The following is a 21,108-nucleotide window of genomic DNA, read 5'->3' as shown; positions in this document are numbered from 1 at the left end:
ATAATGAGGGTTTGGTTTATAAAGATGGAAAAAATCACGTGCAAATTAGTCCTAAGCTTTTTTTCATCCTGGGCGACAACTGTGGTGGGATTCTAAAGACAAAAACAACCTTGAGAACCACCCTCCGTACACAAGCACACGCACACAAACACACAAACACACGCACAACAAGATGTAAATTCAAAGGAAAGCATAACATGTGACTTTTTCTGCTTTTTCTGTCTCTCTGATCTTCGATTCGCTCTTACTGTGGCTCCAAGAAAACCAAAAGTGAGTCATGTCACGTGTATCATGTCACGTGTGTCACGTTTCATAGCGTTATACGTAGTCACGTTTATTATCATATTGTACATATATCACATGGTTATACGTACATGAGAATATTTAATAGAAGTGGGCCTCCTCCCCCCACCATCAGCGCACTGATAGAAGTGGCTAGTATGTACTTCATAGGGGTCCCTTTCACAGGTACTTGATATACAGGTACTTCATAGGTACTTGAAAGTAGTTGTAGCAGCCCTACTTGGGGATGTATCTGGCAATGTTTCTGGAGAGGATGATCCCGTAGGCGAGCAGGCCGGTGATGTGTGTCACATTGAACAGCAGGCTCAGGCCGTGGCTCTTGCCGAACTCCTTGCGTAGCGGAGCGTCCAGCTCCTCCAGCTTCTCCGCGTCGTCCTTGTACTTCTCCTTGACTTCCCACCTTTGCTCCTTGATCCGGCGCGTCCAGGGCATCAGCCACAGCAGGTTCGTGAGCCCGCCCAGCGAGGCCACGGCAAGACTCGACAGCGCCCAGCTGGACAGCGCAAACGGAGCAGTGAGGCCCAGCACCACGGGCGAGACGCTCTGCAGCTTGAAGAACATAGGGAACATGTGGTTCTGCAGCGTCGAGAACTGGTCCCGCTCTAGCACTTTGAAAGCAACGGGCGAGGCCACATAGGAGTAGAACGAGGTGCCTCCAAAGGCAAAGGCGTAGAACAGCAGGTGAGATGTAGCTTTAACAGTCATGGCTTGGTGTCCTCCCGCTTCTATCTTGCCATCCCACCATATCAGGTCCTTGCTCTTTATATCCCTTCTTCTTGTCCTTGTGTCCTTCAACGAAGACCCGAGGATCACTTCTTGAACTACAAGTTGAAGTATAATCGCAACTACAACTATAATTACAACTAAACCAACTACAAGTACACATACACATACACATAAATATAAATGGTGGTCAAGGCTATTGCTAGGAATTCCATTGCGCGGAACGGTGTAGGTGCGTTTGTGCAGCCCTGCAAGAAGGTGGTGCTGCAGTACTGCAACTGGGGCGGGTCCTCTGCCGGGATGAGGGCGTTCCTGAGGTCGCGCAGGCTGGACATGCTGGCTGCCAAAGAGCCGCACATACAGTTCGAAGTGGTGAACAAGTCGGGCCACCCGCTGGTGCGGGCGCAGTACACCAACGGCAGGGAGAAGGTCATTTGCGTGCGGAACCAGAATATAGACAACGTCGAGAACAAGATCAAGCTGTTGAAGGACTGCAGCGGCGAGATACTGCACAAGCGTGTCGCCGGCCACAACGTCGAGTCCCTCAACCAGAGCGTAAGAGGCATATGGTCGCCAATGCACGCCGCAAGAAAGCACAAGGTGTGAGCACGGATTTGGCAAAACAGCGGCCCATTGGGACTCCTAACTAACTGTACATACCTACGTAAAGCGGCCTCTAATGGCTCTGATATATTCCCACTGTATATACCTGCAATATAAATATAGTCTTACACTGAAACACTATCCCACTGGGAGTTAGTAACTACGTGTCACATGACCCATATAAATGTCAAAACTTCATGTCATACAAGAAAGGTAGTCTTTCGAGAAGTATAAAGCTATCGCAAGCTACAGGAGCCCCCAAAGCACCGAGCTGATGGAGACGTATTTGCCGTTTGTTGATGATGCTGCTGTGGACCAGGCGTTCGAGGCGTGGGTAGATGAGCTTGTGGAGGAAGAGTGCGGGGCGATGCCCTCGGAAGGGTACCATCCGGAGGTGCCCAGGGTAATGGCTGCCAAGGGTAGAGACGCTGAGAGCGGCGGGATAGACCTCGCGAGATATAACGATGCTGGTGACGTGCGGCTGCTGAAGATTGTGGACTCGTACCTGCGGCACGCAGAGATTACGCTGCGCGAGCTGATATCGAAGACCATTGTGAATCAGTGGGTCATCTCGAATGACTGCCAGCAGAGTGCCAGCGGAGTGATGCAGGCAGGCATCGATAAGTTGCAAGGGCAGCTCGACGCGCTGGAGAAGTACAGGCGGGACGTACAAGTGCGGTACAGGCGCACTCACCCAGACACAGTGGATGCGAGCTGCATGCGTCTGCGGGACATGTATATATAGTACTACTTAGTTTTACATTTGGAAATAGTCCTTGATTGACAGATAAAAAAAATTAAAAAGGGCGTGTGGAAATGATGATGTTGTATTATCTTTTTGTATTTAATAAAAATGAGCAGCTATATATGTGAGCGATTCAAGTTTATTTGTCCAAGACGTCAGCATCGTATCTTTGCTTGAACCAAGCGATGGTGTCTTCCTTGGAGGTCTTGTGGGAGTTACCGACGGTAGCTCTGCATCTCTTTCTTCTGGCGATTCTGTTACCTGGTCTACCCATGACGATGTAGAAGTCCATACCGAAAATACCAATAGATGGGTCGTACTTGATACCCAAGTCAATGTGTTCTTGGATACCGAAACCGAAGTTACCGGTAGTGGAGAAGTTTCTGTTTCTCAATTGGTATTCCTTGACCTTTAGACCTCTTTCCAAGATTTCTTCAGCCTTTGGACCTCTGACAGTGACGTGGACGGCAATCTTTTCATTTCTTCTGATACCGAAGGTTCTGACAGTGTATCTAGCCTTGGATTGGACTGGAGTTTGACCAGACAATTGTTCCAAAACCTTGGAAGCTCTGGTCAATCTGTCACCAGACTCACCAACGGAGATGTTCAAGACCAACTTCTCGATCTTCAATTCACGCATAACATTTTGAGTTTTAGCAGACATCTTTGGCAATTGTATTTTTTCGGTGGATCGCTTCTTCTGGGAGAGGGAAGAATAGTTTTTAAATACCCAATCTTTTTATATAATAATACTATTGTCAGCCCATCGACAAAATATTTTCAAAGCCAGAAACTATGCAGCTGCCAGCGACGATGAGAATTTTGTGAAAAAAAAAAAAAAAAAATTTTTTTTTTCCAAAAAGAGGACCATGGCAGTACGTCCCTGGTGATTTATCACATGTATACCAAAATACGTCAATCACATGGTGCTTGGTCCGTTCAACGGTACTGAACCCATTACCCCTAATTTACCTATATTTCCTAATCGAGTAATTCAAACTCAAAGTGCAGATTGTTGCTGGTGATGTATGGGTGTACGTTGGGTGTCTGGGTTTCTGGGTTTCTAGCAGTCACAAATCTTTTCACCGTTCAACGTTACTATATTTGGCGTGCTGTTTCGTCACACTTGACGTGGTGGCGAAATCTCTCTTCGAAGAGCAGAAATCCCCTTCGACCCTCAAAAGCGCAGGACTTATAAAGGCAGTGCTGATGGAACCAACTACAATCGCAACCAACTACAGCTACAACCACAACCATAACCACAACCACAACTACAACTACATTCACAACTATGCAGGCGATTGCGGATAGTTTTGGGACAAGTGCGCTTGTCAAGGAGCTGCAGTACGATGAGGAAGGGAACTTGCACGATGACTTCATAGACGGGAACTACAACTTCTCGCAGCTGGCACCTGCGATTGCCATGCCGCCAATTGCGTCGCCGCAGGCGTTCCTGCGTGCGCACACGGACGACTCCAAGAACCCCGACTGTAAGATCAAGATCGCGCACGGTACTACGACGCTGGCCTTCCGGTTCCAAGGCGGGATCGTGGTCGCAGTAGACTCGAGGGCTACTGCGGGCCAGTGGGTCGCCTCGCAGACGGTCAAGAAGGTGATAGAGATCAACCCGTTCCTGCTGGGTACCATGGCCGGTGGTGCCGCCGACTGTCAGTTCTGGGAGACGTGGCTGGGCTCGCAGTGTAGGCTGCACGAGCTGAAGGAGAAAGAGCGGATTTCCGTCGCTGCAGCATCAAAGATCCTGGGTAACCTGGTGTACCAGTACAAAGGCGCAGGCCTGTCTATGGGTACCATGATCTGCGGTTACACCAAGAAAGAAGGTCCAACGATATACTACGTCGACTCCGACGGTACAAGACTGAAGGGCGACCTGTTCTGTGTGGGGTCCGGTCAGACATTCGCCTACGGTGTGCTAGACTCCAACTACAAATGGGACCTGTCGGTAGAAGAAGCCCTGTACCTGGGTAAGAGATCAATCCTGGCTGCCGCTCACAGAGACGCTTACTCCGGTGGTTCCATCAACCTTTACCACGTCACAGAAGATGGTTGGGTTTACCACGGTAACCACGACGTGGGTCAATTGTTCTGGGAAATCAAGGAAAAGGAAGGATCTTTCAATAACGTAGTAGGGTGAAAAGTTTCGTAAGTGCTTCTCATGAGATAAATAAAGTTTGACATATTTTCGCATAACCTAACATAAATAGTATCTATACCTAGGGGAACCCCTCATGCTGTTCCAAAGTATGAACGAATTTTTAAAAAAAAATAGAAAAATTATTAATGACTAAAGTGTATATAAATATAAATTATATATACATGCAATCTACGATCAGTTCAAATCCCTTTCCCTTCTTCCAATTTTTTTTACAAGAAGACATCTCGATACAGCAGTATAAATTCCACGTATCGGTTGTTGACAATAAAAAAGGACATTCTTCCAAGTACAACATTTAATAAGAATAGTACAACTAGGAAAGAGATTAGTATTATCTGTCGAGAGAAATAGAAACAGCCCGGTATTATGTGGCAATTAAAACTCCAGTGAATGGACATCATCCAACTCTCCAACGGCATCATCATCTAATTGAGCAACTGCCTCATCAAGATCGAATGCACCATCGTTATCATGCTGTAACAATGATTCTATGACGCTCTCCTGGGTTTTTAATTTTTTTCTTTCATTTTCAGCGGCATCATCTTCGTCGTTTTCATCTTCAGAAGAACTTTCGTCGTTACTATCATCTGAGGAGCTGTCTGAATCATCAGAGTCACTTTCACCACTACTACTATCATCTGAACCACTACTTGAGTCACTGTCACTATCATCGGAGCCGCTACTGCTGGAGTCATCACTACTGGAGTCATCTTCACTAGAACTTGAACCAGAGCTGCTGCTACTTTCATTCTCAGTAACTTTCTTGTTGACAACACTACCTCCAATGGTTCTCTTTGCTGGGATGGATTTTACATCGGCAGTTGGAACAGCACTAATGGTTCTTGCAGCTTGTTTTGGTTGGAAAAACTTAGACAAAGATGTTGGATCAAACGAGCTGCCAGATTTGGCCTTAGCTTGAGGAGTTGGTGGCTTCGATGCTTTCTGTGTTGTCGTCTGTTTAGCTGGAGGCTTTTTATTTTCTTGCTTAGTTGGACGTACTTGTTGGGTAGCTGGCTTGTTTTGGTTGATTGATGGTAAGTTGACCAATTGTTTGACCTCACCGTTCGTTATCTTGGCGGTTGCAGCATTCACGGCAGCTGCTAATATAAGATTTAGATGCTGAGGATTTTTATCCATCAATGCAGTTAATGGATTTCCAGAAATACCTTTATTTTTTGCTGCTTGAGTAACTTGATTAATTGTCATCGCCAATGCTTGAGTAAGTATATTGGCAATAACTTGTTTAGATAGTCCTTTTCTATCCTTGGTTAAAATGACTAATTGTTCTTGTAAATACTTCATGGTTCTTTGATGATCGTCAGTAGCTTGATTCTTGGGAGAAGTTGCCCTATTCGCTGCTAACGTCTGAGAAATGTTTTGTTTCTTGGTTACTTTTGCGTTAGTGGAAGTAGTTGGCTTTGGAGAAGGCTTCTTCGGTGCTGTTGTCTCTGTTTTGGCAACTTTATTGACCGGGGTGTTAGCCCGTGAAGCAGCAGCACTATTCTGCTGTTGCTTTAATTTATCCCTTTCTGCAATAAATTCTTCATCCAAACCCCAGAGCCAACCTTTGCCTTCCTTTGAAATTTTCCGAAAAGACTTATTTAATGACAGATTGTGTCTAACAGAACTTTGCCATCCATCTGGACAATATTTGAAATACGGATAGAGCTCTCTTATACCTGCGTATATCTCCGATAAAGACATACCTTTTTCCTTTGAGAACTTCCGAATGCAAACTGTCAACATAGCAGAATATGAAAGAGAAGGCTTCTCTCTGTATTCTGGTGGTATTTCTTCTGGAGTATATACCTTTTTAGGTGATTTAACAACCTTCTTAGGTTTCGGAGCAGCAGCTTGTTTGGGTTTGGGTTTGGTTTCAGCTTGCTTATTAGCAGAGGTAACATCTTGTTTGATGACTTTTTTAGGATCAGGTTTCATAGGTTCCTTAGCCTTGGCTTTTTCTTGCGTTTTCTTGGTTTCATTTTTCTTTGGTGTTGGTAGGATATCAGGTTCTGGTAATATAAACTGAAATGGAATCTGTCCAATTTGAATTTTTGTTTTATTCTTCAGAGGAACCGTATTTCCTCTTTCAACAAATGTATCGTCAACAAATGCACCATTTTTTCCAATGATTGAAAGTTCAAACCTTCCCGTTCCAAAATTGTAGAATATTTGAGCATGTCTTCTTGAAATGGATTTTGAGGGGCCTAAGTTAACATCAACTTTATGTGAATAATCATTCTCTGAGCGTCTACCTATGATGGCATGTAATGTCTGTACATAGAACGTAAAGCTCTCAAAATCTAATCTCGCGTATGCAAAAATAGTTGGTTGTGAAGCTGTTGTATCCGATGTTGTATTAGAGCCCACATTACCCTGATCAGCGTTAGGAGGTCGTTGTATTAGTTCTTTGATTTGGTGAGGCTGGAAAACCATTGGTGTTAAAGAATTTTGTCTCTTTGGATACAACAAACTATTCTTTTCGTTTATAATTGACGCAGGTGTGTCAGTTGCACTTTCTTTGTTAGGTTGGGTTGTGCTACTTCCTGAGGTCTGGTTTGCCGATGAAGATTTTTGAAGGTTCTGTTGATCTGACTTTATTCCAGGGACATGTTGGTTTGGTGATATGTCCTCTTCATTTATAGGAGATAGTGGTGGAGTCTTGGTGACTGGTTGCTGAGTTTTGTCCTTAGTAGAGTCCACAGATTCCTCCCTCTTAATAATACCGCCAGGTTGACTTGGTTCTACCTTTATATGATTGTCAGCAGCGACTGTTTTATTAAGCTGTGGATTCTCGTTGTCGGCATTGTTTTCTTGTAAATCCTGGGTATTAACTGGTATATCGTTAAAAGCCTTTACTTTATCAGTTTCCATACTTGCAGAGTTATGCTTCGTATTGGGGATTTCACTTTCTAATTGTTCAAGTTCCTCTTCTTCATCAAGCATTTCGGAATCCTCAAAAATATTGGAATGTTTATCATCTAGCTCTAATAGAGTAACAAGTTGGTCATGGTCTAAGGCATCTGGTAGATCCAGTTTTTTGTCATCATCTTCAGTTTTGGCATTTATGTTGGTTGTGTTGTTTTTATCCTCATTCTTTGTGCTATCCTCCGCTCTGATTTCAGGAATATGATCTAATTTTTTGCCATCATCTGTATTTTTATTATTCATAATTTCTAATTGACTAATATCATCATTACTTGAAGGACTGGCTATTTGATCAGTGGATTTCAACTTGGAAGGAGATGAGACCTCATTCGTTAGTTCTTTACGTCCGATGTTTTCTAAAGAATTGTCTTTATGACCGTCTTGGCCAGTTAGCATTTCACTAACATTTTCTTGGTGTTTATCTTCTTTTTCATTTGGTAGTGAGTCAAACGAAACATTGCTTTTATCTAAGTCTGGAAAACCAAAATCAGTTGAGTTATTAGCTTCCTCGTTATCGTTAACCTGATCTGTGTTTTTCCATTTCTTGAGTGTGTCACCCGTTATAGCTGTATTATCTTTATCATTATTGGAGTTACTATCTCTTCGCAGAGACGAACCCTTCGTGTGCTCGGCATTAACGGTAAAAAAGGACTTCTCAGTCGCATCATGTTCATTTTCTATAGGATTGGGTTTAAAGTTGTCATTTCCATCTCTTTTGTCATCGCTGGACCTATCCATACCGCTGGCATCTGTTACTTTATCTTCTAACACTCTCGGTACTCCTTCGATTGCATTTTTTGTATTATCATTGTCTGGCTGCTCCAGTTTCTCATTTTGATCTATATCTTTTGGAAATATCGAATCATTTACAGTCTGAGCTGAGTCTGAATTCTGTTTGTTATTAGTAATATTAATCGATAAAGTTATTTCATTATTTCCGTGGTTATCGGAATTTGATTCTTCTGTTGTTTCTTGTATTGAATTCCTAGTATTTTCCGTTTTGTTATCAGTGTTAGTAGCAGAGTTGATCTGTAGATCTTCAGCTACATGTTCATTGTTCTCGTAAATGTGAGCTGGCTCGGAATTTTGGGAAGATCCAACGCTATCAGATTGTTCATGAATGTTATTATTATTCTCTACTGAATTTTCCAAATGGGTTGAATTATGGGGAGCTAAAGGCATCACGTCTGCGCTTATCTGATCATCTCTTGGGCTGAAGTCAAACTCAAAAGGATTAGAATCAGCTTGAACATCTGCTAAGGATGGTAAATCCTGCATACCATCTATCTTTTCCGATGATTCTTCTAGTTGTATATTTGTCTGCTCAGAGCCGTGTTCATTATTAGTACCATCTCTGTTTGTGTTAACCTTTTCATCTCCTTCATCTGTAGTCGATAATGTGGGAAGCGATGTCGGTATCTTGAATGTGTCATGATCGACACTTTCAGGTACAGGTTTATCATCCTCTTTATCGGAACTAGAATGTCTCGACAGACTATTCACCGCACCTGTTATCGCAGACTCCATATTTATCGTACAATTCAGGGCAGTTCCTCTCTAAATTCCCCTTGTCTTCTGTGAATTAATCCTTTGTAATATTGTAACAACCCTCGAATATACAACAGCTATATAGCGCGTGAGTGAGTCTTGATATGTCCTTTCTTTTTTCCCGCTCGGCTAATGTAAACTGCAGTAGCAGATTCTTATTTCTTAAACGTATGTTGTAAATTAGTGAAAGCACTTGTCTGAGGTTTTAAATATGATTTACCGCCCAGAAATACCCATCACACTACCCAAATCAAAAGAAGTGATGAGGTCCCAGAAATTTTTCACTCACATGTTGTTTACATTCCATTTCCCGTACAATTTTTCTTCTTGGGCCCTTTTTCACTTTATAGGCGATGAGCTATCGTTATATGTGATTATATAAATGGGGTTAGTTGTATAGAAATGGCGTCTTCATAAGAACACTGTCTATCCTAGACCTATTGTCTTCTATCTACTTTTAGTTTTCTGGTGTTAACACGTTCAGCTGGTGTTAACACCCAGTCAATTGTGTCCATGAATTCCTCTTTGATGTCCCCGGTCTCGAGATCGAAGTCGTCGTCGTCGAAGCCTAGTAAGAGAACCATCTGCGTCAATTTGGTGAAATCCTTCCTCAACATGAAGTTTAGAGAGCACAGTGTGCTTATGAACAAGCTTAATTCTTTCTCTAACTTGGTTGAACCCAATTCGTTCACCTGTAACAAGTTGAACTTCTGCTCTACTGACTGGACACAGTACTCAACGATATACGCAAGTAATTCTGTATATACGTCAGGGTGGAGGATGTTCTGGTATGGTGTTATTAGTTGTTTCCACTTCTTAATAAAGTTTACCATCTCAGACATGTCCTCAAAGTCTTCTGTGTTTGCGATATATGTGTTATCGCTACCGTTTACAAAAAGAGGTGTGAGTAAAGTTCTCATTTTGCTCTGTATCAAGTTTTGGAACAAGTACTTAACTGCCCATTTCTCCAATTTTGATATCTGTGACGTGATCATATCTTGGCATTTATTTATTTTCTCCCTGATAACATCTGACTCATTGTTAAATGGGAAACTCTCCGGCAGTAGTTTGGGATTCTCCTCCAATAGTTCTTCTCTCAATAACTTCTTACATAATAGTTTGGACCAGTTTAATGTGTTTAAGTATATCAAATAATGGTGTAATGACAATACAGAGTCCTCGTCCGTGACAACAGCCTGTAAATTGGACTGTATATTGGTAAAAGCGGATGCGGCAGCGCCACGTAAACTGAATCTACCAAGCTGTGATAACTTGTTGGAACTGGATTTCTCACCATAGCCAGAAGGTGAACCCACTCTGGAGATCGAATCAGGACTACCAGTCTCAGAGATATCCTTTGGCACATACTTCTTCAGTGTCAAAGAGGATGTGATTTTTGGTTGCAAAGTCTTAAATCTGTCTTGCATAAACCTGACCAAAAAGTCATTTTGAATAAATCTGACTAAATTCTCTAAAAACTGTGATACTACTTCAAAGTTTCCGGAATTGACAGTCAAAACTAAGCCTTTCCTTAGGAGCAGAGTTAAGTCTTCCACTACTGAAGATACAGGATAGGCTAAACCGTCATTTGTTTTTATTGGTGTTGGTATAACTAAGTGATTCAAATCTGGAAGCTCTTCTATGGTTCTACTTCTAGCAAAAGAAGACTGTAAGTGGTAAATTGTCAAGGAAAGGAAATCATCTAAGTATCTTTCTTCCCGAAGTTTGTTGCTAAACTTACTTGTCTCTAAAGAAGATGGTAAGGTCAAGACACTTGGATTCTCATTAGAAAATTCATTCCATCTCACAGAAAAGAACTTCAGATACATTGACCAGTTTTGTAATATTTGTGAAAACTCCCCTATTAGTCCCGATAAGTCACCGGTAGATATTGAAGGAAGTTTATTGTCCATGCTTTTCCTTTCTTGAGATGCATTTTGATCAGTTCCTGAATCTTTATAGGCTTGTGTTTTATTCTTGTTTTTTTGAGCAATATTCCATTCTGATATTTCTCTTACTACCGATTTTACTTTTCTTGTGTCGCTGAATATATCAAAGACTAGGCCCGCTTCCAAATCGGCCTCTTTTTGAACTTTTCCCATTACGTGCAGCATGTGAGAAACACCATAAGAAGCAGCGATAATTTTCGAATGGTCATTAATAATTGTCGAGACAATTTTGAACAGATGTAGTAGAACTTGTGCAAAAAATCCAGATCTCCTCGTAATTGTAGCGTCTACATCTGCGTTAGCCGAACTGGACATTAATTTACGACTTTCATCTGCAATAATATCACAAACATATTTGGAATATAGATCAAGACCGAGATTGTCCTGACCCACCATTGGAAACATCTTAAAGATCAAAGTGAGTTCTTCAATATTTTGTTCTTCTGTAGCCTTCTGGAATCTCTCCTTAAACTTTTCGGTTAGTTCATCACACCATTGTTGAAGAATAACTGATGGTTCCTCTGGAATCTTGCTGGATGGGATTACTCTCTTTGCAAACTCAGAGTTAATTATACCATCTCTATTCGGCATATTTCTAATTTCTTGTATGGCTCTTGCAGCAACTTGGTAATTTTCTTCATCTATCACAGCATTACACAGTGATATATTATTTTTGAGAGTCCTTATATTTGTAACGAATTCAAGAGTTTGCTTCAGTAATACCCTTTCGAGTTCAACAGACTTAATGTCATTATGGATTTGTTTAGCTTCAGCATTCGTTTTATTTACATTGGATAATGCTTCATGAAATTGTGTCAGTGACACCGTTAGGTCTGTTCTTTGTAGCTCTAGCTTTCTTATTTGCTTGTTGTGTCTCAATTGGCTCTCGTGCACATATTGGTCGAGCTTCTTCAGGTGAACGGCATGGTCCTTTTCTATGATTTCCTTTAGACGGTGAACTTGAGAGATAGTTGAGATACGCCTTAAAAGAAGGTCATATCTAGCTAAGTTCTTGGCCAATTGGTTCGAATCTATCGTCACAGAGTCTTGATTCATAGCATGCAAAAGTGGAACTCTCAACTGTATATGTTTCTATTATTTCTCAGTGTGCTTTGTCTGTTTACCAAAGTCAATCAGAATGCAATGCTGATATGAGGGAGCAAAGTCGGTCTCTAGGTTCGTTGAAGTATAAGTTAAGCAATGGACTGGGTAGACAGCATAGAAAGTGTACGGTGTATGATGTATCTTATGTTAAAAGGTCGATCTCTACCGTTGTACGTCTTTGTTGAAATTGATTCTGTCAATAAGATCATTTTTGTTGTTACGCAGTTTGTTCCAATGACATGGTTCGAAGACTTGTAGCAAAGTTCAACCAAAATATAAATTTATACATCGGTGATATTTTGATATGAAATATTAAATATAAGAGGTTGTTAAAATTAGAATATTAAAATAGATTAAAAAATTATGTGAAAGATTGACAAGTTAGTATTCAATTTAAAAATTAGTTAAGAGCTTCGAATTTGTTTATTCGAGCTAATGGGAGGTTATCTGGGGTATTCTCAGAAGTTAAGATAATGGAAAAACGTCGTCCAGTAGTAAAGACACATCTGAAATTAAGATACTGGTGTCATATCCTCAGGGTTAATGACGGTTTCATTTAGTGGCTCATTTTCATACTCATCTTCTTCATCTTCTACCTCTTCAACTGTGTATTCTTGTTCCTTGAAGCTCAAGCTTGGTCTCACCTGAGCATTATCCAAGGTCCATTCATTCAAAGCACCCTCTGCATCAACGATAATCTGCTTAGATGCCTCGTATCCGTCGTAAGTAGGTCTAGTCTCACCTGGAGTAACTGGACCATCGTCTAACAACTCCAACAATGCCTTACCGTACCCGGCCAACAAAGCGATCTTTTCAGAGTGCTCAATCATGGCATCGAATTGGTAGTTGAAAGCGGCCTTCATTTTTGATCTCGTAATGTTCGAAAGCTGTGCCTCAGCAACCAGAGTTTCAGCTTCACACCTAACTAGTTCCTGTTCCAAGATCTCAATCTTTTGAGAATGTGGGTCTTTGTACTTCATGTAAGCGATCTTGTCTGTGATCTTGTCCTTGCGGTCTCTAACTGGTTGCACTGACCCCTCAATATCTCTGATGGACTTCATGGTCAATCTGTACTGATCGTACCTGTCTACAAACTGGTCGTCCAGCTCGGCCATCTCAAAGATGATCACACCTAGCTTATCGGTAATGTCAGAGACATCATCGTCGTTCTCAAGACCCCACAAGGACAAAGTCTTGGCAGCATCCTTCTTCTCTACAGAGGCAACCTCCATAGACCGCATCACATTCTTCTCAATCTTCACTAGCTTGGACAACTTACGTGAAAGCTCAGGCCCAACATTACCAGCAGTGGTCTTCCTCAGCGAGTACGCCAAACCACCTTTCCCGAAAAACTTCGACTTGGTCGACGCAGCCGGTGGTGGAGGAGACTGAATCTCCTGCGCAGTAGGCTTCCTACTCTCTCTCAATGAATATGTCTTGTGCATAATTAGTATTACTTGTTGTTACAGTGCTTATCCACAAATGAAAAACTACACATTCTACTAGAAATAAGAAAATCCAAAGCATTAGAACATTCCAATATATATATTAACTTCCTCCCCTCAGTCAGGCATTGTCCCAAAGGACAAAGGACTTTTAGGCTCAATGTCTAAGTCCATCACTCATTAACTTGTTGGAATCCTAATTTATTGATAATTTAATTTTAAATTAATTCTAATTTAATTTTAAATTAATTAATTAATTTATGGGGGGAGGGACCCTTGCTACTTGTATTGCTCCTCGGGCGTTTTCACAGAGGATGAACCTACTCCGCAGAGAGAACACCGTACACTCCAAGACAATGGGAGCGGGATGGGAGGTTGGACCCTTTAAACCCCCCATCTATTGGAGACACAGAAGGCTGCGTACAAAGCCGATATGCTTCATTGCATTCAATAAAAAAAATGACGTCATTTGTTTTTGCGTTGAAGAAAACAAATCTTGTGCATCAGAATCGAAGATTACGTGTGTAGGCACAACAGAAAAGATGCGATGCTTGTGGGCATCTCACATGGGTAAATAAATAAGCGATGAGCAATGGGTGGTGCATAAGTGCATGTTCTCGGACCACAGTTGTGAGGATACAAAGAAATAACGATAGAAAACAATGGATACACCGCCGACGTCGCCGGCTTTTACCACTTCTCGGTATATGCCTCTGTCTCCGGAGTTGGAGGAAGGCAAATGCAGCCAGTCCTCTTTGGACCTGCTGCAGTCCGACCTTGAGCTGTGCTCGAAGAACGGGAACAAGGTCATGGATGTTATGGCGCTGTACCACGGTACGCTTGCCTCTGTTGCTTGCCAAGTGTATGGCGACAGAAATGTCGACCTGTACTTGAACCCATCGCTAAAGATAGGGAAAGTCAGGGATAGAGGCTCTGTCTCTTTCATCTTCGACCTGGAGGACCGCTACGTAATCAAGTGTCCGATGTCTCGGAGGAAGTACGACATAATTCTGCGGGAGGCGCTGATACTGCGGCTGCTACAAGCTCCCGATAACAACATCGTGCCTCTTATTGGGGTAACTTATCTCGGCAAGAGTCACTTTAGACACCTGCGTGCGAATGAACTAGTACCTGCGCTGGTGTTGCAGAAATTCGAGCTGAACCTACACACATATATTAACTTGCACCGAGGCGATATCCAGCCGGACAAAGGAGTATGGCATTCACTATTAAGAGATATACTATGTGCGCTAAAGTTTATGAAATCTAAAAATATAGTCCACAGAGATATCAAAACATCTAACATTTTACTGAATCTACCGAGACATGACACAGACACAACGAGATTTTACTTAGCAGACTTCACATCTGCTGACATAGAAGGCCCCGAGGAGTTCAATACCACACATGACCATGTCGACACTACTTTGGAGTATTGCGCACCCGAGTTGATATCTTTCTTCTCAGATATGCCAATGAGCAATCACTCTAGCCATATTGTGGGAACACCTTCAATGCATACAGATCTATACGCAGCTGGTCTGTGCCTCCTGTCATTCATTACCGGCTACGAGCCTTACGACCAACTGTTCAATTCGTCCTCCACAAACGAGACTAGAAGTAGATCCGCGTCCCCAGTACAGAAATCACAATGGCTGATCAACGCCATCTCTAAAATGGATCCTATTAGTCTAAATATCCAGGACCAAAGAATCTATGATATTTGGAGAGAAGAGCTGCAGATTCTAAATGCTATTCTAGTAGAGAGAAAACCCCTAGAAGAAATAATGCAATTGTTGCATTAATTAATATTGCCACCCTATTTTGATACCCGATAATACTCTTATGTTTTATGCCAACTGCCTTCTCAATTTTATCTTATGGTAGGCAGATACATTAATTTTCCAAGCAAGCAAACCGAGATCATTTTGCCAGTGACGTATTTGAGAGTGCTGACAAACCATTCAGTGATTCACCAATTCTTTAACTTTGTATAGAGTTTATAGATAACAACATAACACATTCATATTTCCCCATTAATTATGGCATTTAATCTTCTTTCGTTTTCTTCATCTCTCTTTCTCGTGTTGATCTCTTCATCTTTCTTTATTCTCAGTGGACTACTTAAATCAGGTATGTAAAAGAATGGATGTTCCATGTCACATTCCCTCCTTCCGAGGGGACAGAACCCATTGATATACCTTTGACATAGCACCTTCTTGATATGCCTTTTCTCACACGCGCTACCTTTGGGACAGAACCCCATCTCATAATCTTCACATGGCGGAACTTTACTGAGTGGATCAATATGTAGATACTGACACTCTGGAGATTGCGTACAGAACCCGTTCTTTGCGTAGAAAACACACTCAGGCATCTTTCTTAAATTATACTCATGCAAATACTCACAGTTGTCATTCTTCTTACATAACCCTCGGAGCCAATGCTTACACACAATTTTATTCTGGAAAATGCCCAGGACATGCTTCTTGGGACAGAACACACCATTAGGACAGGAACTTGGCCCTATTTTATAATTAAAATCCTCACACACTGGTCTGTCAGGATCCAGTGCAAATGAATACTCCTGCCTCAGAAACGGCTCAAACTTGAAGGGATACTTCTCTGTATCTGGATGTACCACACTGCCCATATTTCTACCAACTGAACACCAAGCAATATGACCTGTAAGATTCTAACAATAGCTACTCATGCAACTAGCTCTTACTATAATGTAATTGGCCCATATATCCTTTACTAACTGTGTCATCTGGCCTTTGTCTCAGCTCTTATATTTTCAAAATTTCAATTTGGAAGCGAAATCCGAAAAGTTGGAACTTAAAGAAGCAAAGAGTGGCAAACCTTTAAAAAGTAAACGGTCTTCAATTAAACCAAAAAACAGATATTCAAACAACTACTGTAGTACCAAACACACTAATATAGCCATGGTAGATGATAAGAAGTTCAATGAAGAGGAGGACGGGGAGGTCCAGTACGTTGACCCAACGGTTAACAAGGTGCCTAATTATGAAGCATCTGAGTTAGCATTTGTGCTTACACAGGACAAGTTGAGTAGCAAGCACAGCGAAGTGCTTGATAAGTTGATGAAGCTAATAGAAGAGGAAGAGATGGCTCCTTATTATAAATATCTTGCTGAAGAATATGTGCCACAAGGGGGGCTTCTGAAATTTGACAAATCACTATATGATAGATTGGTGGAAAAGAACGAACAGAAGATTGCTGATTTTAAGAAGAAAATTGAAGAAATTGAGGAGAATGATGAAGGTGAACTGGAGAGAGCACAAGCATGGATTAATTTGGGTGAATATTACGCTCAGATTGGTGATCGTATCAACGCTCAGGAAACATTGGAGAAAGCATTGGAGAAGGCTATCTCAACTGGTGCAAAGATCGATGTTATGTTGACAATTACAAGAATTGGTTTTTTCTACAATGACCAGCTATTTGTCAAGGACAGGCTAGCTCAAACCAACGCTATGATTGAGAAAGGTGGTGACTGGGAGAGAAGAAACAGATATAAGACCTACAAGGGTATTCACTCTCTAGCTATAAGGGATTTCAAAGAGGCTGCAAACTTGCTGGTTGACTCTCTAGCTACTTTCACCTCCATAGAGCTTACATCATATGAAAATATTGCCACATATGCCTCTGTTGCCGGCTTATTTGCTCTAGAAAGAACTGATTTAAAGGCCAAGGTCGTAGACTCACCAGATTTACTATCATTAATTAACACAACACCTGCATTACAGTCCATCTCATCCTTGACTATTTCATTGTATACATCAGATTACGCAAGTTACTTCCCCTTTTTGCTTGAGACTTACGACAATGTTCTGATCCCTTCCAAGTATTTGAATGTACATGCTGATTATTTTGTAAGGGAGATGAGAAGAAAAGTTTACGCCCAACTTCTTGAGTCTTATAAAACTCTTTCTCTGAAGTCAATGGCCAGTGCATTTGGTGTATCAGTGGAATTCCTTGACAATGACTTGGGTAAATTCATCCCAAACAGGCAATTGAACTGTGTCATTGACAGGGTTAATGGTATCGTGGAGACAAACAGGCCGGACAATAAAAACGCCCAATACAGCTTGCTTGTCAAGCAAGGTGACGGTTTACTAACCAAATTGCAGAAATACGGTGCTGCTGTTAGATTAACTGGCTCCGATCGTTTATAGTCTAAGATATTTTTGTAAACTAATTGATGATTCGTAATCTGATTTTTTCAATATATATATCCTTTATAATCCATAAGATACAGAACAGTGTTTGAAATCTATCTTTCAAAACCAAAACTTAACCTAATCATTTCTGTGTACGTATGATTATTTCAAAAACAATAACAATTAAAAGGTCTCTTGGCCCAGTTGGTTAAGGCACCGTGCTAATAACGCGGGGATCAGCGGTTCGATCCCGCTAGAGACCATTTTATTTTTTATTTTTGCTACTGTAAAATAAACTTGTACGACTCTTTCTGAGTATGATTGACTGTGTCTGATTTTACTTTTTTGCGATGAGCTTCATAAAAAGAACAACTAAATAGATTCATTTTTAGCTTAGCATTTCCTTCCTACTCATATCTATTAGATTCGATTGTTATAAATACAGTTAGTTTCTATTTACCTTAGATATAGCCTTGATGTATTCGCTTGCTGGGTCTTGTAATTTTGGCTCAAACAATTGGTGTTTGAAGTTGCAGCCGGTACACAATGGTATCCTTACCTCTGTAAGTAGTGGAGAAGTTCACCTGCTTGGTCTGGATTTATCTAAACAGGATAGTTTTAAAGTTGGTGAGACATCCATCAATGCTTTGAGTAGGGTGGATGGCCAGGAGAACTTGTTTGCAGCCAGTAATGGAAATAAAGTAAAGGTATTTGACTTGCGAGAAAACAAAGAAGTGGCCACATTGGAACAAGAAAATGGTGCAAATGTACTATCCTTGGGATCTGGGCATGGTATGCTTGCCTATGGTAGCGAACAACAGGGGGTAGATGCCCACTTACATCTCTTTGATATTAGAAACTGGAGCAAGCCCGTAAGATCATTTGTTGATTCTCATCAGGACGACATCACCTCTATTGCTTTTCATCCTGCAGATGCTAATGTATTGTTAAGTGGATCAACAGATGGCTACACTAATGTCTATGACTTGTTAGAACCTGAAGAAGAAGATGCACTGCATCAGGTGATAAACTATGCGTCAATTCATTCATGTGGGTGGCTGGCTCCACGTCGTATATTTACATTATCACACATGGAAACTTTTGCTATCCATGAATTGAATGACAAGTCGGAAGAGTTGCGAGAACCACAGCCATTGGATTTCGGAGATATCAGACAACCATGGGATTGTAACTATGTGGTAGATATATACCCAGGTTACATATCTGCCGGTGTTTCCGAAGAAGGTAAAGGTGCTCTAAGAATAATCCCATTCAGAAATGAGCACGTACAAGCAAAAGACACCATAACAATTTCGCAAGCCCATGGAGATGAAATCGTCAGAGACACATATATACTACCTTCTCAATCAGATATGTTATACAGTTGTGGAGAAGATGGTCAAGTAAAGGCATGGAGGAACGATATTAAATTAGACATTCCAGAGACGTTTTGGGATTACAGTACGAAAATGAGTCTGCTATCAGATGAAGTACCGGAAGTGCAATTGGAGAAACAACCTGTAGAGGTGATAGCTGATAAGTCAGAAAAACGAAAGAATAAGAAAAAGAAGAAACATTCGAAGAAGAACAGATTCAAACCTTATTGACAAAATCATTCAGCCAACAAATAAAGAGTAACTAATATTAAATATCATCAATTTATATTATCATGGATTTGATGTTACCCTAAACGGTGACATTACACATAATTGCGATGAGCTGACTGCATAAGTGCATAACAAGCAAAAGTGTTTCGAAACTGTAAGGCTGAGTTTGCTCCTTTCCATCCAAATCAGTATTCATAATTGAACTATGACTGTTGCTACACCTGCTGTTGTTGGGGCGCTGAAATGTCAACGTGAACCATTTCTTTTGGAAGATTTTGAAACCAATGTTATTTCCTGTGTAAAAGTTGATTCAAAGACCGCTAAAAAGTTCCTGATCGGCAAGGAGGCTACCCATGTTTTGGAACTTGAAGATACCATTTTATTCCCTGAAGGCGGTGGACAACCTAGTGACACCGGGTATGTAACACTACGTGATGATGAAACCAAACGTATCAATGTTGTTAAAGTAGTCCGTGAGGGTCTACACGCAAAGCACTACGTCGATCAAGCAATCGAACCAGGTTCCAAAATTTCATTGCATGTAGACAAAGAAAAGAGATTAGATTACATGCAACAACATACTGGTCAGCACTTACTTAGTGCAATTTTAGACAACTATTACGACAACGCTGACACATTATCATGGTCTATGGGTGGTATACCTAGTACTAAAAAGCCAATTTTGGAACCGAGTGACTACTTGAATTATTTAGAGCTACCACGGAAACTATCTAAGGATGAAATAAGTGAGATAACTGATAAATTCAATGAAATTGTTTCAACAAATGTCATGCCCATTACTGTGAAAGAAACTATTGCCGTTGAAAAAAGTGAATCTATAGAAGATGTAAGTACAAAAAAGATTCCGGATGATTATGATTACACACTTGGTGTCTTGAGAACTATAAATATTGGAGAGTTAGATAAGAATCCTTGCTGTGGTACTCATTTGACAGCTACCTCTCAAGTTCAATCTATCTTAATTTTGGACAATCAGAGTACTGTAAGAGGAACAAACTCCAGACTATATTTCATGTGTGGTAAAAGAGTATCTTTATACGCTAAGATGCTTACTGATTACATAAGTAGTGCAAAGGTAGAGTTAAGTTGCTCAGAGTCACAAATATCATCAAAGGTTGTAGCTTTAAAGGAAAACTTACAAAAGGCAAAGAAGAAGGAGCAGTATTTCATCTCACAGATTGCCAAGTTTGAAGGAGAAAGACTATATCAATCATTAGAAGAAGGAAAACAATTATACGTCTTAAAAGATGAATTTGGCTCTTTAGACTTGCTTCTTGCAATACAAAAGGAGTTTCAAGAATTATGTGACAAGAATAGTAAGAATTGTGAACTGCTCATCTTATGTGGCAGAGAGAGGGCGTCACTGATGGGCTCAGTCGTGATAATCTCTCCAGATGGGGAGAAGATTCAAAAAACTGTATCTGAATTACAATCTGCTCTCAAAAATCTAAAAGGAGGAGGTGGTAAAAATGGTGGTAAATGGCAAGGCAAGATAATGAATTTTACTGACCAGGAATATGATGTGCTAGAACATTACCTCGAGCAGATTGCGTGAGATATTCATTGATTGTACTCTTTTACTTATAGGTGCTTCGAATATAACAATACTATTATATATGACTTTAGATCGGCATTAGGGCACGAAATGTGGCCATTACCAAAGCAAATAAATATTATTTATATATGTAAAGTTTGATAACGATAAAATATTTATTAATTATTGAAGAGATAACAAGATAAATTTTGAGCTCGCTGTTTTCCGATAATTATATTTT

At 40.8% G+C, this 21,108-nt stretch overlaps 13 protein-coding genes and 1 non-coding gene across 14 annotated transcripts; 8 read left to right on the top strand and 6 right to left on the bottom strand.

The window, feature by feature from the left end:
- Nucleotides 1-519: 519 nt before the first annotated feature.
- Nucleotides 520-1,008, bottom strand: TMH18 (Tmh18p; the record flags this gene model as incomplete). Its single annotated transcript, XM_446443.2, has 1 exon — nucleotides 520-1,008. One exon carries the CDS (start codon nucleotides 1,006-1,008, stop codon nucleotides 520-522), a length of 489 nt encoding a protein of 162 aa, XP_446443.2.
- A 201-nt stretch (nucleotides 1,009-1,209) lies between these two features.
- MRPL51 (mitochondrial 54S ribosomal protein mL43) lies at nucleotides 1,210-1,632 on the top strand (the record flags this gene model as incomplete). Its single annotated transcript, XM_446442.1, has 1 exon — nucleotides 1,210-1,632. One exon carries the CDS (start codon nucleotides 1,210-1,212, stop codon nucleotides 1,630-1,632), a length of 423 nt encoding a protein of 140 aa, XP_446442.1.
- Nucleotides 1,633-1,903: 271 nt separating this feature from the next.
- On the top strand, nucleotides 1,904-2,374 carry SNT309 (Snt309p; the record flags this gene model as incomplete). Its single annotated transcript, XM_446441.1, has 1 exon — nucleotides 1,904-2,374. The coding sequence occupies one exon, from the start codon at nucleotides 1,904-1,906 to the stop codon at nucleotides 2,372-2,374; it is 471 nt and encodes a 156-aa protein (XP_446441.1).
- Nucleotides 2,375-2,513: 139 nt separating this feature from the next.
- RPL11A (60S ribosomal protein uL5) lies at nucleotides 2,514-3,038 on the bottom strand (the record flags this gene model as incomplete). The annotated part of the gene is made up of 1 exon (XM_446440.1): nucleotides 2,514-3,038. One exon carries the CDS (start codon nucleotides 3,036-3,038, stop codon nucleotides 2,514-2,516), a length of 525 nt encoding a protein of 174 aa, XP_446440.1.
- A 627-nt stretch (nucleotides 3,039-3,665) lies between these two features.
- PRE2 (proteasome core particle subunit beta 5) lies at nucleotides 3,666-4,526 on the top strand (the record flags this gene model as incomplete). The annotated part of the gene is made up of 1 exon (XM_446439.1): nucleotides 3,666-4,526. One exon carries the CDS (start codon nucleotides 3,666-3,668, stop codon nucleotides 4,524-4,526), a length of 861 nt encoding a protein of 286 aa, XP_446439.1.
- Nucleotides 4,527-4,922: 396 nt separating this feature from the next.
- Nucleotides 4,923-9,002, bottom strand: FHL1 (Fhl1p; the record flags this gene model as incomplete). Its single annotated transcript, XM_446438.1, has 1 exon — nucleotides 4,923-9,002. The coding sequence occupies one exon, from the start codon at nucleotides 9,000-9,002 to the stop codon at nucleotides 4,923-4,925; it is 4,080 nt and encodes a 1,359-aa protein (XP_446438.1).
- A 458-nt stretch (nucleotides 9,003-9,460) lies between these two features.
- Nucleotides 9,461-12,028, bottom strand: COG4 (Golgi transport complex subunit COG4; the record flags this gene model as incomplete). The annotated part of the gene is made up of 1 exon (XM_446437.1): nucleotides 9,461-12,028. The coding sequence occupies one exon, from the start codon at nucleotides 12,026-12,028 to the stop codon at nucleotides 9,461-9,463; it is 2,568 nt and encodes an 855-aa protein (XP_446437.1).
- A 560-nt stretch (nucleotides 12,029-12,588) lies between these two features.
- On the bottom strand, nucleotides 12,589-13,521 carry GVI51_G01595 (Eisosome component PIL1/LSP1 family protein; the record flags this gene model as incomplete). Its single annotated transcript, XM_446436.1, has 1 exon — nucleotides 12,589-13,521. The coding sequence occupies one exon, from the start codon at nucleotides 13,519-13,521 to the stop codon at nucleotides 12,589-12,591; it is 933 nt and encodes a 310-aa protein (XP_446436.1).
- Nucleotides 13,522-14,183: 662 nt separating this feature from the next.
- Nucleotides 14,184-15,326, top strand: ISR1 (putative protein kinase ISR1; the record flags this gene model as incomplete). Its single annotated transcript, XM_446435.1, has 1 exon — nucleotides 14,184-15,326. The coding sequence occupies one exon, from the start codon at nucleotides 14,184-14,186 to the stop codon at nucleotides 15,324-15,326; it is 1,143 nt and encodes a 380-aa protein (XP_446435.1).
- A 218-nt stretch (nucleotides 15,327-15,544) lies between these two features.
- YTH1 (cleavage polyadenylation factor RNA-binding subunit YTH1) lies at nucleotides 15,545-16,174 on the bottom strand (the record flags this gene model as incomplete). Its single annotated transcript, XM_446434.1, has 1 exon — nucleotides 15,545-16,174. The coding sequence occupies one exon, from the start codon at nucleotides 16,172-16,174 to the stop codon at nucleotides 15,545-15,547; it is 630 nt and encodes a 209-aa protein (XP_446434.1).
- A 292-nt stretch (nucleotides 16,175-16,466) lies between these two features.
- Nucleotides 16,467-17,720, top strand: RPN7 (proteasome regulatory particle lid subunit RPN7; the record flags this gene model as incomplete). The annotated part of the gene is made up of 1 exon (XM_446433.1): nucleotides 16,467-17,720. One exon carries the CDS (start codon nucleotides 16,467-16,469, stop codon nucleotides 17,718-17,720), a length of 1,254 nt encoding a protein of 417 aa, XP_446433.1.
- Nucleotides 17,721-17,894: 174 nt separating this feature from the next.
- tI(AAU)1 lies at nucleotides 17,895-17,968 on the top strand. The gene has a single exon. It is a non-coding gene; the product is annotated as a tRNA-Ile (tRNA).
- A 213-nt stretch (nucleotides 17,969-18,181) lies between these two features.
- Nucleotides 18,182-19,312, top strand: GVI51_G01485 (uncharacterized protein; the record flags this gene model as incomplete). Its single annotated transcript, XM_446432.1, has 1 exon — nucleotides 18,182-19,312. The coding sequence occupies one exon, from the start codon at nucleotides 18,182-18,184 to the stop codon at nucleotides 19,310-19,312; it is 1,131 nt and encodes a 376-aa protein (XP_446432.1).
- Nucleotides 19,313-19,517: 205 nt separating this feature from the next.
- On the top strand, nucleotides 19,518-20,888 carry GVI51_G01463 (putative alanine--tRNA ligase; the record flags this gene model as incomplete). Its single annotated transcript, XM_446431.1, has 1 exon — nucleotides 19,518-20,888. The coding sequence occupies one exon, from the start codon at nucleotides 19,518-19,520 to the stop codon at nucleotides 20,886-20,888; it is 1,371 nt and encodes a 456-aa protein (XP_446431.1).
- Between the last annotated feature and the right edge of the window lie 220 nt (nucleotides 20,889-21,108).

The sequence above is a fragment of the Nakaseomyces glabratus genome, chromosome G, assembly GCF_010111755.1.
Source record: "Nakaseomyces glabratus chromosome G, complete sequence".
NCBI classification, from domain to species: Eukaryota; Fungi; Ascomycota; class Saccharomycetes; order Saccharomycetales; family Saccharomycetaceae; genus Nakaseomyces; species Nakaseomyces glabratus.
This window is presented reverse-complemented; position numbering and strand designations above follow the sequence as displayed.